At 39.7% G+C, this 12,685-nt stretch overlaps 1 protein-coding gene across 6 annotated transcripts in view; it reads left to right on the forward strand.

Annotated features, from left to right (window-relative positions):
• Window positions 1-12,685, forward strand: part of itgb8 (integrin, beta 8) — a 102,979-nt gene that overhangs the window by 17,189 nt on the left and 73,105 nt on the right. For all 6 annotated transcript variants that reach the window (XM_043689790.1, XM_043689788.1, XM_043689791.1 and 3 more), the window contains exon 6: window positions 6,815-6,973. In XM_043689790.1, coding sequence (XP_043545725.1) covers window positions 6,815-6,973 — 159 coding nt within the window. The remainder of the gene's footprint in view (window positions 1-6,814; window positions 6,974-12,685) is intronic.

Raw genomic sequence — 12,685 nt, forward strand, 5'->3', positions numbered from 1 at the left:
TAATCTGAGGTATCCCTCTTCGCTGTCCACTACACCTCCAATTTTGGTATCATCTGCAAACTTACTAACTGTACCTCTTATGCTCACATCCAAATCATTATGTAAATGACAAAAAGTAGAGGACCCAGAACTGATCCTTGTGGCACTCCACTGGTCACAGGCCCCAGTCTGAAAAACAACCCTCCTCCACCACCACCCTCTGTCTTCTACCTTTGAGCCAGTTCTGTATCCACATGGCTAGTTCTCCCTATATTCCATGAGATCTAACCTTGCTAATCAGTCTCCCATGAGGAACCTTGTCAAACGCCTTACTGAAGTCCATATCGATCACATCTATCACTCTGCCCTCCTCAATCTTCTTTGTTACTTCTTCAAAAAACTCAATCAAGTTTGTGAGACATGATTTCCCATGCACAAAGCCATGTTGACTATCCCTAATCAGTCATAGAGTCATAGAGATGTACAGCATGGAAACAGACCCTTCGTTCCATACTGTCCATGCCGACCAGATATCCCAACCCGATCTAGTCCCACTTGCCAGCATGCATATCCCTCCAAACCCTTCCTTTTTTATACCCATCCAAATGCCTCTTTAAAGCCCTTGGTTTTCTAAATATATGTACATTCTGTCCCTCCGGATTCCCTTCAACAATTTACCCACCACTGAGGTCAGGCTCACCGGTCTATAGTTCCCTGGCTTGTCTTTACTGCCCTTCTTAAACAGTGGCACCACATTTGCCAACCTCCAGTCTTTCGGCATCTCACCTGTGACTATCGATGATACAAATATCTCAGCTGGCTCTGAAGGAGCTGGATCAGAGTTAAGGACATTCTCCATGTAAATAAAGGGTGACTTGGTAATGGGATACTGGCGATATTATTGATTCTTGATGGAGAATGCTTCAGTAATTATTGAACAGTGTTGAACCGCAGTACTTTGTGCTTCAGATTGGCAGAAGTGGAGGATGCAGAAATTGTTTCTTTTTAAGTCAATATGTGATCCTGTTGGCCTGGAAGATAAAGTGTATCGCGTGCAACTCTGCTTAGCATTGGACTTCTTTGGTCTTCTCTCACCACCAGTTATTTTTGTTGTATTAGGATATAGACATTCTTCTCATTCTCTCAACTTTGAACAAGGTTGTGTGATTGTTCCAACTGTCAGCACTATCTACTTCAACCTGGACATGGAACACCTTTTGTGATGAACTTCTACAACGGACCATCATTGACTTTAGACTCAATGGAAAGTTTTTCAACTTCAAGAAGCTGAGAGCCCAGATTTGGGTAATGGTCCAGCTCATCCACGATCTGCATGAGGTGCTGATGTGGCCCATACTGCTGGCAAAATTCAGTCAACTCTCAGCCTCTCCAACTCGTTTACATTACAAGCATTAGTCTTTCACTTGGACCATCAGCATGACCAAAATCCTTCAGCAGCTCATCCTGGACAAGCACCAACATCTCTAATTTTTGTATTAATGGGAAGATTGTAGGAGTTGTTCAACATTTCCCACATCTCAGCCGTTAATTTATTAAACAGGGCACCATCAAAGAAGATAATAGGCTCGAAGGATTAAATGGCCTATTCCTGCTCTGATTTTCTTTGTTTAGAGTCAGCTGCACCAATGCAACCTTCTAAAAACTGCAAAACTAGCTTTCCCCAGTAGGTATCTCCATTTGAGGACAAAAGCTCTAATCCACAATGTTGTTGTCATTATTGTTGCTACAGCTTGCTCTCTATGACAGTGAGCCTACCAATGAGATCTGCTGGCATTGGATCATTTTCACCAGTCAAACTTCCACAAGAAACATAGTCAGTAAGAAACAAGAAAATCAAACTCCAGCATTCTCCAGAAGCCAATTCATCCAGTGTCACTGTTTACTGCACTGGTCTTGTTACTGCATTTGCATGTCATACTTTTGAAGCACAACTTGAAGGTGGAACTCAAACTGGAGGGGAATAGAGAAAATGTTTTAAATCCACTCAGAAAATCTATTTGAAAAGGGGGCGAATTGATACCTGTGTCTGAGGAACCTGCAGCAAATGGTATTCTGTGTGGTACTGCCTTGAATGTATTTCTGCATTCAAAAAGTCACACCATAGATTCTGATTGCGTAAGCTGCAGAGAAGTGGCAAAAGTGGAAGGAGAGAAAGCAGAACTCTGGCTTGAGAATCCCCTTTCCTCATGGCAATTCTGCTCAAAGCCCTATAGCTCCAAAATTAGCTTGCTGATTCACCTGAGGGCAAAAAAACCTTGAAGCTTGGTAGATGTTTTGAATGACCAACAATGCTGACAACATCGGGTGCTGTCATGCAATCTCTCACACTATCAATCCTCTTTTTCCTGATTTCTGTCCTCTTTTGTAATGTCACCCTGGACATTTAGCTCCAAATCCTGCATTGGTCCAAGCCATTTCTGTTACCTCACATTGTATTTACTTCACGTAGAAAGGTGTGTCTTCAGTAAGAACATGAGTCCCAATCTTGCTTAGATGAATTGAATTCATTCTGTGCAAATTACTTGTATTCCAGAACTGCTCTGCTTGTCATGGAACTGGGATTTTTTTGTTTCCCTCCTGCACCATTTCCCCAGTCACATATTTTTCTTCAAAGGAGGAATCCATCAAAACTTGTACAGTCAAGATAGTGTTCCACTTCAAACAGTTGATTCTTCCAATCTCTTAATGCAATCCAATTCCCTGGCCTATTCATGGAAATTGAAGAAAATCCTACAGCTCTTATATTTTCAGTTTCAGGGAGCAAATGGGAAACATTATGGGCATTTTTTGAAGAAATCCTTTTGCAAGTAGATGTCATTAAGGACAAGTTGTTGCTGTAATTAAAGTAGAAAGCTGGTTATGCTGACAGATACTGAATGGACTAATGATGACAGAATTTTAAGCATGTGTGAGTTTGCCTCTTTCTCGTGGTGCAGCAATTAGTTTAAGTTATCCTTCATTTGATGGAGGAAAGGCTTGTGGCCAGCTTGCAAGTGGATTCACATGTGAATATCATCCTGCAGCAGAAATATCAATTTATTAATCAAAAATCTTAAATTGAATAGAAAAATTTGCTCAGCTTGTGATTTGCAGCCTTCTTCTGAAAGAGGTGTGTTTCCCTCTTAGAAGCTGCACCAAGTGCCTCAAAGCCTAAATAATCATAGTGCTGGAGGTTCTACATTTGGGTTTATGTGAATCGACTCATGTAAAACCTTTAGCATAACTTTCATCTCTTTAACACTGGTGCAGTGTCGAGTGAATTGTGGGCATATTTTCCAGATAATGTTGCATGCTAACTGCTTTTGCTTGTCAGTTTCTCATTCCTCCTGTTAGTGAAACTAATAGCATTAAAATGATAAAACCTTTAGTCTTTCAAGAACCTTATAACGTAATGTACAAATTATCCATTTTCCTTCTTCAAAACACCATAAGAATAGCTGTTGTGAAGCACAGAAATACCAATGTGGTGTGACAACACTTTGTCCTGGACTTATGGTTGAGATATGTTGTGAATGTTTTCCACTTCTAAAAACGGGAATGTGAATGTTAGTATGCTTTGCTTATTTAAATAACAAAAACTAAAAATGTTTCTTAAATTTTCTACTTGTTCTACTTTGGATGCCAGTCAATTCATTCCAATTGAACAATCAAAATATGCAAACGACAATATTTAATTTATGTATTTTAAATGGTCCATTAACTGCCTAACTGTCCATATCATAACCAAGACTGTAAATCTAGCTCTGGATGATAGAAAACTGTTCAATTGAGCAAAACAAATCATTTATGTAATGGCATTCTTGGCGGCTTTTGAGTTTTGAAGGATTTTTTTAAAGAAAATTCATATTTGAGTCTCTCTCTAACCAGCGTTCTGCCTTTGCCACTGTACTGAAACAGACTTTATCAAATTCACAAGTAGCATCCTGTGAGTGTGATAAAAGTCAAAACTCCTTCTCCAATGTTTCTCCAATATTGTTCTGCTTAGTATGACAGTTTTCACCTCATCAATCAAATTGGAGCCAGAGAAAAACCATCAGTTGTTCCTTCTCCCATTCCGACAGTTCCCTCCTGGGAATTAATCTGTGGCCCCCTTTATCATGTATGAGCTATAGGGAGAGGCTGAATAGGCTGGGACTGTTTTGCCTGGAGCATCGGAGGCTGAGGAGTGACCTTAGAAGTTTATAGAATCATGAGGGGCATGGAAAGGGTAAATAGACAAGGTCTTTTCCCTGGGGTGGGGGAGTCCAGAACTAGAGGGCATAGGTTTAGGTGAGAGGGGAAAGATATAAAAAGGACCTAAGGGGCAACTTTATCACGCAGAGGGTGGTGCGTGTATGGATTGAGCTGCCAGAGGAAGTGATGCGGGCTGATACAATTACAGCATTTAAGAGGCATTTGGATGGGTATATGAATAAGGAGGGTTTGGAGGGATGTGGGCCAAGTGCTGGCATATGGAACTAGATTAGGTTCGGATATCTGGTTGGCATGGACGAGTTGGTCCGAAGGGTCTGTTTCTGTGCTGCACATCTCTAAGTGCTGCCCTTTTGTCAAGAAGATCTGAAAGCACATTAGTTTCCACATATACACCTCATCATTAGCAGTAACATGCCCTCTACTGTCTGTGAATTGCCAGAATGCTTATCTGAAATTCAATACTGGATGTATGAAAGTTTCCTTGTAATACATGTTGGTAGGGTGAAAGCAGTGGTCTTCGCGATAAACTTCATTCCTTTCCTACTTCCTTTCTATTTCTGACAAAATATCTGAAGTTAGTCTAGACCGTTTGAAACCTCAATACCATTTCCAACCCTGTGATGACTTTGCAGCGACCTATTTGCACTGTCAAAAGACCACCCGGTATCACCAATGTATCTGCCTACCTCTGTCCTGCCACAGCTCTGCTGCCCCCCTCCTTCATGCCTGTTGCTACCTCTTAACTTGATTACTCCACTGCACTTTTGGCTAGCCTCTGCATGAACTTGAGGTCATTAAATGTATTGGTGGTTAGATTTCAACACCTGAATACTGTTCCTCCAATACCGTCCCCTTTCTTCTCACCCCTGTGCTTGCTGAACTATGCTAACTCCAAGTTAAGCTTCTTAAATCCCTCTTTGACACGACCTTGCCCTTTCACTCTCATCTCCAGCACCACCCCCCTTGAGATTTTTGCTATTGTCTAATTACAACTGTGCCTGAGTAGCACACTGTGAGTCAAAGGTTGTTTGTTTAAGTCCCACTGCAGCATCCAAATGCAAAATTCAACAACAACATTCCAGTGCAGTATTGAGGGCATCCTAAAATGTCAGATGTGCTGTAAGTCAGATGAAATGCTTAACTAAAGCCCGTCAGTGCAGTCAGGTAGACTTCTATTTCAGAAAGGAGCAAGGCAGGTATCCAGATGTCCTGACAACCCTTTCACCTCAAAAAGCATCACATACAAAATAAGGTTATCAGACCATTATCACACTGTAGGAGCATGCTGTGCAAAACTTGCTTTCAACATTATAGCAATGATTACAGCTGAAAAATATTTCAATGCTCGCAAAATGCCTAGAGTCATCTGATGACTGTAAAAGGAATTTTATAAATGCTTGTCTTTTTTTTTTGAGCATCCCCAATTTTTAGTCACTTCACCGTTAATGTTTGTACCCTGAGCAGCCTAGGCCCGAAACTCTGGAATTCCTTCCTGAAACATCCTCACTTCTCCACATCATTTTCCTTTTTGCAACACTCCTTAAAACATATGTCTCTAAACAGGATTTTGCTCCAATATTTCTTTGTTTGGCTTGTTTTACACTACATCTGAAAAGTGCACTGGGATTAAGGCATGATATAAATATACATTATTGTTAATATTATAGATACATCATTAAAACTAAACGCGTGTCTAATTAAATTCCTAAAATTTGAAATCTGAACCAATGAAATTCACATTTTCAAGTTCCATTAGCTGCTGCATTGCTTTATTGAAAATTACGTGTAGTTTTTCTTTTTGGGTGATTTTTAGCCTACTTCCTACTTGCATAGTTGGAAAACTTGTTTGATTCCCACGAGGAAGAATGAAACATACAGTTCAGTTTCTCAGCAGTTCATCTGGTCAGCTGATGAAAGTGTTAATCATTCATGGGACGGGTGTTTAGTTTCAGTCTGCGTAAGTATTATATAGCAGACCTTCCCCACCAGCTGAAGCACTGAAACAATTAATGTAACAATTGCACTAGAATCCATGTTGAACAGATGTTGTGTCAGAGTTTAACTGTTCTCCTGTTGAATTCCCTCCAGCTTAGTGGGTGAGCTAATTCCTGCAAAGTTTTAATTGCTTTATTTTGGAAAACTGATGTGAAGTACTCTGCAAGTTCATTTGTAGGACTCCAGTCTTAATAAGTGATGTATGAGCTTTTTTAAGGAAAAAAGACAAAATGACACAAAGGGAAAATGTTTGAGATGTTGGTTTATCTCCATCCTCCAGGCCAATGTTGCCATTTTTGTTATTCAATGATAGCAAAACCTGCCCTTCATTTTTGTGGCCAATTTGAGATAGCTTTATTCTGTGTCTAAACTATGCTGTCCCTACTGTAGGAATGCTTCATACTAGTGCTGAGTTCAAAAATGTTAATCCAGGGGCTTTGAAATAAGCATAAAAAAATTTGGACTATGTAATGTTGTTTCCCTTTATCACCACTTTTTGACCCAAAACTCAAGTTCCATTTTTGTCTGAGATTTTCTGACAAGTCAGGCGACATTACAGTCTAGCAGTACAAATGGTTTCTATGTACTTCTTGGTTTATTCAATTTGGCCTTTTCTTTGCTTTAGAATCAAATAGGATGGCGTAAGGAAGCAAAACATTTGCTGCTGATGATAACTGATCAGCTATTTCACTTGGCGCTTGACAGCAAATTGGGTGGCATTGTCCTGCCTAATGATGGGAACTGCCACCTACAGGACAATATGTACACCCATTCAACTATTATGGTAAGGTAACTTGAGTACCTCTTATTGCTTTAGCTAAATACAACGAAAATATATTGTAGTACCTTTAATAAATGCATGTAGAAGATGCCCTTCACCTGCCGACACTATATTTTAGGAACAGTACAACAATGTAATAATTTTCTGTCCAAAGGTGTCCATTTGTCTGCTATAAAGGGATTTTAAAAAGATATTTATGCTTTCAAAACACATAATCGATGTCACTAGTTCAAGAAAAGGAGGTCAGTGAACTGAATTGGCATAAAGTCTTTTCACATTGGAGAAACTGGGTTTGACCTCATTGAGGTTATATTACTTTTCCCCCCCATATTCTTGAACTGTATCTGTCAATATCTGCATGATGATTTGGACCAGATGAAGAGGTGTGTAGGAAGTGCAACACTTTTTTTGTTTCCCAAGAGAGATTTTTGATTTAACTTAAAGAACATTTCAGGATTTGTCATTTGATACCCTGCTGATTGGTATCTGATATGTCCAGCATCAGTACCCAAGTGTTCCAGGCATGATCTGACAAATATTTGTATAATTTGTAACAAGACCTTCCTATTTTTATACCCATTCCCTTTGAAATTAAGGTTAACCATTTCTCAACCCGAGAACCAAAGAACAAAGAGCAATACAGGGCCCTTCTACTCTCCAAGCTCACAACGCCACATTTTGCTATTCCATGCTAAAACTGTCTTCATTTACAGGCTCCGTATCCCTCCATTCCCTTCCTATTCATGTATTCATTCAGGTACTTCTTGAATGCTGCTATTGTGTCAGCTTCCACCACCTCCTCTGCTGACGCGTTCCTGGCACTCACCACTCTTTGTGTGAAAAACTTGCCTTGCACCTCTATTTTAACCCCACCATTCTGTGAAAAAGCCTCATACCTTTCATTCTATTTATGCCATTCACAATCTTATGAACTTCTATAAGGTTGCCCCTCAACCTCTTGCGTTCCAGTGAAAACAAACTAAGTCTATCCAGCCTTTCTTCATAGCTAAAATCCCCCATACCAGGCAACATCCTGGTAAACCTTTTCTGTACCCTGTCCAAAGCATCCACATCCATTCTCATAAACCTCTTCTACATTCTCTCCTTCCTGAAATATGGTGCCCAGAACTGTACTGAATACTCCAGCTGAGAGCTAATAGTGTTATTTACAACTTTAGCATAACCTCCATGCTCCTATACACTATGTTCCATTAAGAGTACCCAGGATACTGTCCATTTTAATTGCTTGCTGTATCTGTGCTGTCAGCTTCAGTGACTTATGCATATATTTGTCCAAGTCTCCTTTTTTGTACACAACATTTAGTGTGGCGTCACTTATTTTATAATGTATTTCCATGTTCATTCTATCAAAATGTTCAGGTTTCCTCTCTCAGTCCAAAGATGTTCAAGTTAGGTGAATTGGCCATGCTAAATTGCCCATAGTGTTTAGGGATATGTAGGTTAGGCGTATTAGTCAGGGTAAATGTAGAGCAATGGGGAATGGGTTTGGATGGGATACTCTTCGAAGGGTCAATGTGGACTTGTTGGGCTGAAGGGCCTGTTTCCACACTGTAAGGATTCTATGATTCTGTGAAAATGTATGGTCTCACACTTTTTTCTGCATTAAAACTCACCTGTCATCTATCTGCCCACTCCACCAACTTGTTAATGTCCCTTTATAGTTTTACACTGTCCTTCTCACATTTTATAAAGCTTCTAATGTTTGTATCATCTGCAAACTTTCAAATTGCTCCCTGTATGGCAAGGTCAACTTTTATAAATTTCAAGAAAAACTACGGTCTCAAAACTGACCTCTGGGAATCTCGAGTACAAACCTTCCTCCAGGCTGAAAAATAACCATTAACAATTTCTCCTTGTTTTCTATCCCTTGGCCAATTTTCTTTATATGTTACTACTGTCCACTTTATTCCACAAGCTTCAAATTTTCTTACATCTTCTTTGAGTCACTTGCAATACACTTGTTAACTCCTCATGTTACATTTATCAAGAACAACGGCAAGTTAGTTAAACAGTATTCTCCTTTAAGGAGTCCCTGCTGGATCTCCCTCATTTAACTCCTGTGATTATGAAGTCGATCCTGAATGATTTGGTTCTAGATATTTCCCCACTACTGAAGGTAAAGTGACTGGTCTGTAATTGTTGGGTTTATCCTTACAACCCTTTCTGAACAAGGGCATTGCATTTTATTTTGTGTCAAAATCCTGGAACTGCCTTCCTCATGGTATGGTGGATCTACCTATTCCAAAGCGGTTCAAGAAAGCAACTCACCACCACCATCCCAAAGGCAATAAGTGCCGCCCATATTCCACGAATGGGTAAAAATTTGCAATTCTCCAGTCCTCTGGCATTTCTTCTGAGCCTTGGTCCTGGTGCCTTGACAACTTAAAGGCTGACAGTATATCCAATACTTTATAATCTTTTCAAACCCTTCCAGTGACTGAGTTTCCTTCACTGTTACCATCACCTGGGCAACATCTCCTTTATTGTGTGAAGACGCATGCTAAGAATTCATTTAATATTTCAGCCATGACCTTTACCTTAATGAATAAAATTCCCTGTGGTTCTGGCTTGCCCTACTCTTCCTTTTACCACTCTTTTATTGCTGGTAGGCCTGCAGAAAAATTGGGATTTTTTTTATTAGCTACCAGTCTTTCTTATCATGGATCCTCTTTGCTTCTTCTGTTTTCTTTCTCATCTCACTTCTGAACCTTCTGCATTTAGCTAGGTTCTCAGTTGTATTTTTTACCTAACAGCTATCATAAATACACATATTCTCTTCTTTATTGTAAACTCTGTCTCTTTCCTTGTGTTGTAAGGTCTGGGTTTATGTGCTCTAACTTTTTCCTTTTGCAGTAACATATCTCGAATGTGCACAAGCCATTTCTTGATTAAGTACAGCCCAATGTTCAGCCACAAGTATCCCCATCTGCCTTTTCTTCCAGTCTTTCTGGTCTCAGCTGGCTCTTGTCCCATTCTCTCTCCCTCTTAACTATTCTTACTTTAGATTATCCATTATCTTTTTCCAAAGTCTTCCTCAAACCTTGTGCTAGACTGATCACCATTCTCTAAAAGCTCCCCTTGCACATTTGCTGTACTTGGCCAGCCTTGTTCACAAGACCCAGGTCCAGCAGTGTCTCTTTTCATGTTGGACTCTGCAGACACTTTTACAGAATTCTCCTGAACATAGTCTAGGAATGCTCATCCCTCACTGCTTTTTTTATAGACAATCCCAGTCTATATTTGGTTAATTAAAAATCCCTCATTGTAAATACTCATTGATGTTTGCACCTATCTGTAACCTTCTTGTGGATTTGTTCTGTTTGTAAATGTCAGGGAAAAAAAAGTCATTTTTTTTTTAACCTGAGCCATGCCCTCTCAGATGCTCAGACTTCAATGAAAAGTCACTCTTACCTCCACTCTGAAGCTTTTAGTTCAATTGGTATGGCTGTGATCATTTCCTTAAGGCAAATTGCTGTCCATTAACTTGATGCTTTTATTTTCAGTTAATGTCGCTCCCTGAGACTCTTAATCAAGTTGCTAATGCAACTCACTTCTTTTTTCAATCATGGGTTCAATAAACACATATCTTCCACATTCTTATAAGGTGTCTTCGCTTTTAACACTTTTATAATCTTCTGCTTTGTGCATCCTTCTTCCCACTGACTCCCGTATCATCAGAGTTGCTGTTTTTAACAGTCTCCAAGCTGTTGACTCCCAGTCCTGACAGTTTGGAGACATAATAACAGATCTGCTGATCTGTGCCTCTTTTTTTTTCCGTCATGAATCTCTTCCTGTCCCCTTTCAATCCTCTCTCTAATGGATAAAATTCAAGTCAGCAAACACCTTAGCAATTATCTCCCCATGTTGATTAGTCATTTATCTGAAATCACATGATTTCTAATAAGTGATGTTTTGAACTTGATGTTCAGAAAGGCTTTCTGACCTTTACTTTGTGAAAAGAAAGGGAGATCTTTGCAGAAGTGGAAACCAAAATTCATATTTTTTCCTCTACTTCAAAAACCAAGGTCACAAATAAACGCATATTATGAACCTCCATAACATGGCTTATTTGCTGAATAGTGCATACTGGGTGAGTGGACAGGGAGGACGGAGATGAAATTTGAGTTTGCTGAAAGATAGGGTGCCAAACAGCTTTTAATATAACTTAGACAAAGTTTCAGAGAATTGTCCATTGTCAATACTTGTGCATCTCTGCACCGAAACTGCTTCCAGGACTGGCAAGCCTAACCTAATGCCATTTAGAGTGAGGATAACATTCCTGATTATGTAATAATGGGTCTGCCTGAATGGGAAATTTGTTGACACCAGCATTCTATCCCGATGGTGGAAATCCAGCCCTAATTTTCTTGCTTGTCCTTCTCCTCTTCCTGTTGCCTAATTAGAAGTCACACAATACCAGTAAAGTCACCTAATGAAGGAGCAGCACTCTGAAAGCTTGTGATTTCAAATAAACCTGTTGGACTTTAATCTGGTGTCGTATGACTTCTGACTTTGTCCACCGCAGTCCAACACTGGCACCTCTACATCATGTCTTGCTTAATTGTGCAGAGCAGGCCTGTGTTCTTTGGGAAGGCCACTCCAGATAGTTAATAGTTAGAAACAAATGGAGAATAAGGATGAAGGAGAACATACAATTTCAGGTTTCTGGCACTTTTTGGTTGACAAGTTTTCAAACCTCCATCAAGGAAAAGTTTTAAGTAAATCATGACGATCAACTTCAAACTTTAGAAAACCCGATTGTACTGATGTCAAGTGAATATAAACATTAGATTTTGGGCATAACCCTCCCTCTCTCTCTTTTTGCTTAAATTTTGAGAAAATATGTGAGCTGTTCTTTGCGGTGATGGGGAGCTACATTATTGAGCAGAAGTTGCAACAAACGTATGGATATAGGTTTGCTCGCTGAGCTGGAAGGTTTGTTTTCAGATGTTTCATCACCATACTAGGTAACATCATCAGTGAGCATCTGGATGAAGTACTGCTGGAGTGACCCGCTTTCTGTTTGTGTTTAGGTTTCCTTGGGTTGGTGGTGTCATTTCCTGTGGTGATGTTATTTCCTGACCTCACCAGAGGAAATGACATCACCAACCCAAGGAAACCTAAACACATAAACAGAAAGCGGGCCATACCACCCGTGCTTCATCCGGACGCTCACTGATGATGGTACCTAGTATGGTGACAAAACGTCTGAAAACGAACCTTCCGGCTCAGCGAGTAAACCTACTCAACCTGAGCTTACAAATCTTCTCCAAACTCGCAAAAAAAGTATCTTGAAGCTATGAATGTGATTGAGGAAATTTGTATGTGGAGATGTTTCAATGGTAGAAATTAGTTAAGCATGTTATTAACCTCTGAATTCAACAGGGAAATGCCACTCTTGTGCCATTATTCCAGACCCTTCTGGGAAATTCCAGATGAATGACTCAGCACTTGAGTGTTTATTTGTGATTGTTTAATCTGATACATGAGTTGTCCTACACCGTTTATTTTAGAAATTTCCCAAAACAAATTGGAATCCAGTAGAAACTTATGCACTGTCTTTCATCATTTAATTCTGCTCACTCAAAAGGATTGCAAATTTTGTGTGTTATTGTTGGCAAGTAATTTATTGACTGCTTCAATATTCATGGATAATCATCGTAATTTAAAAAAATATTTGGAATAACAATAGCA

Source organism: Chiloscyllium plagiosum, chromosome 5 (assembly GCF_004010195.1).
Source record: "Chiloscyllium plagiosum isolate BGI_BamShark_2017 chromosome 5, ASM401019v2, whole genome shotgun sequence".
In the NCBI taxonomy this organism is placed as follows: Eukaryota; Metazoa; Chordata; class Chondrichthyes; order Orectolobiformes; family Hemiscylliidae; genus Chiloscyllium; species Chiloscyllium plagiosum.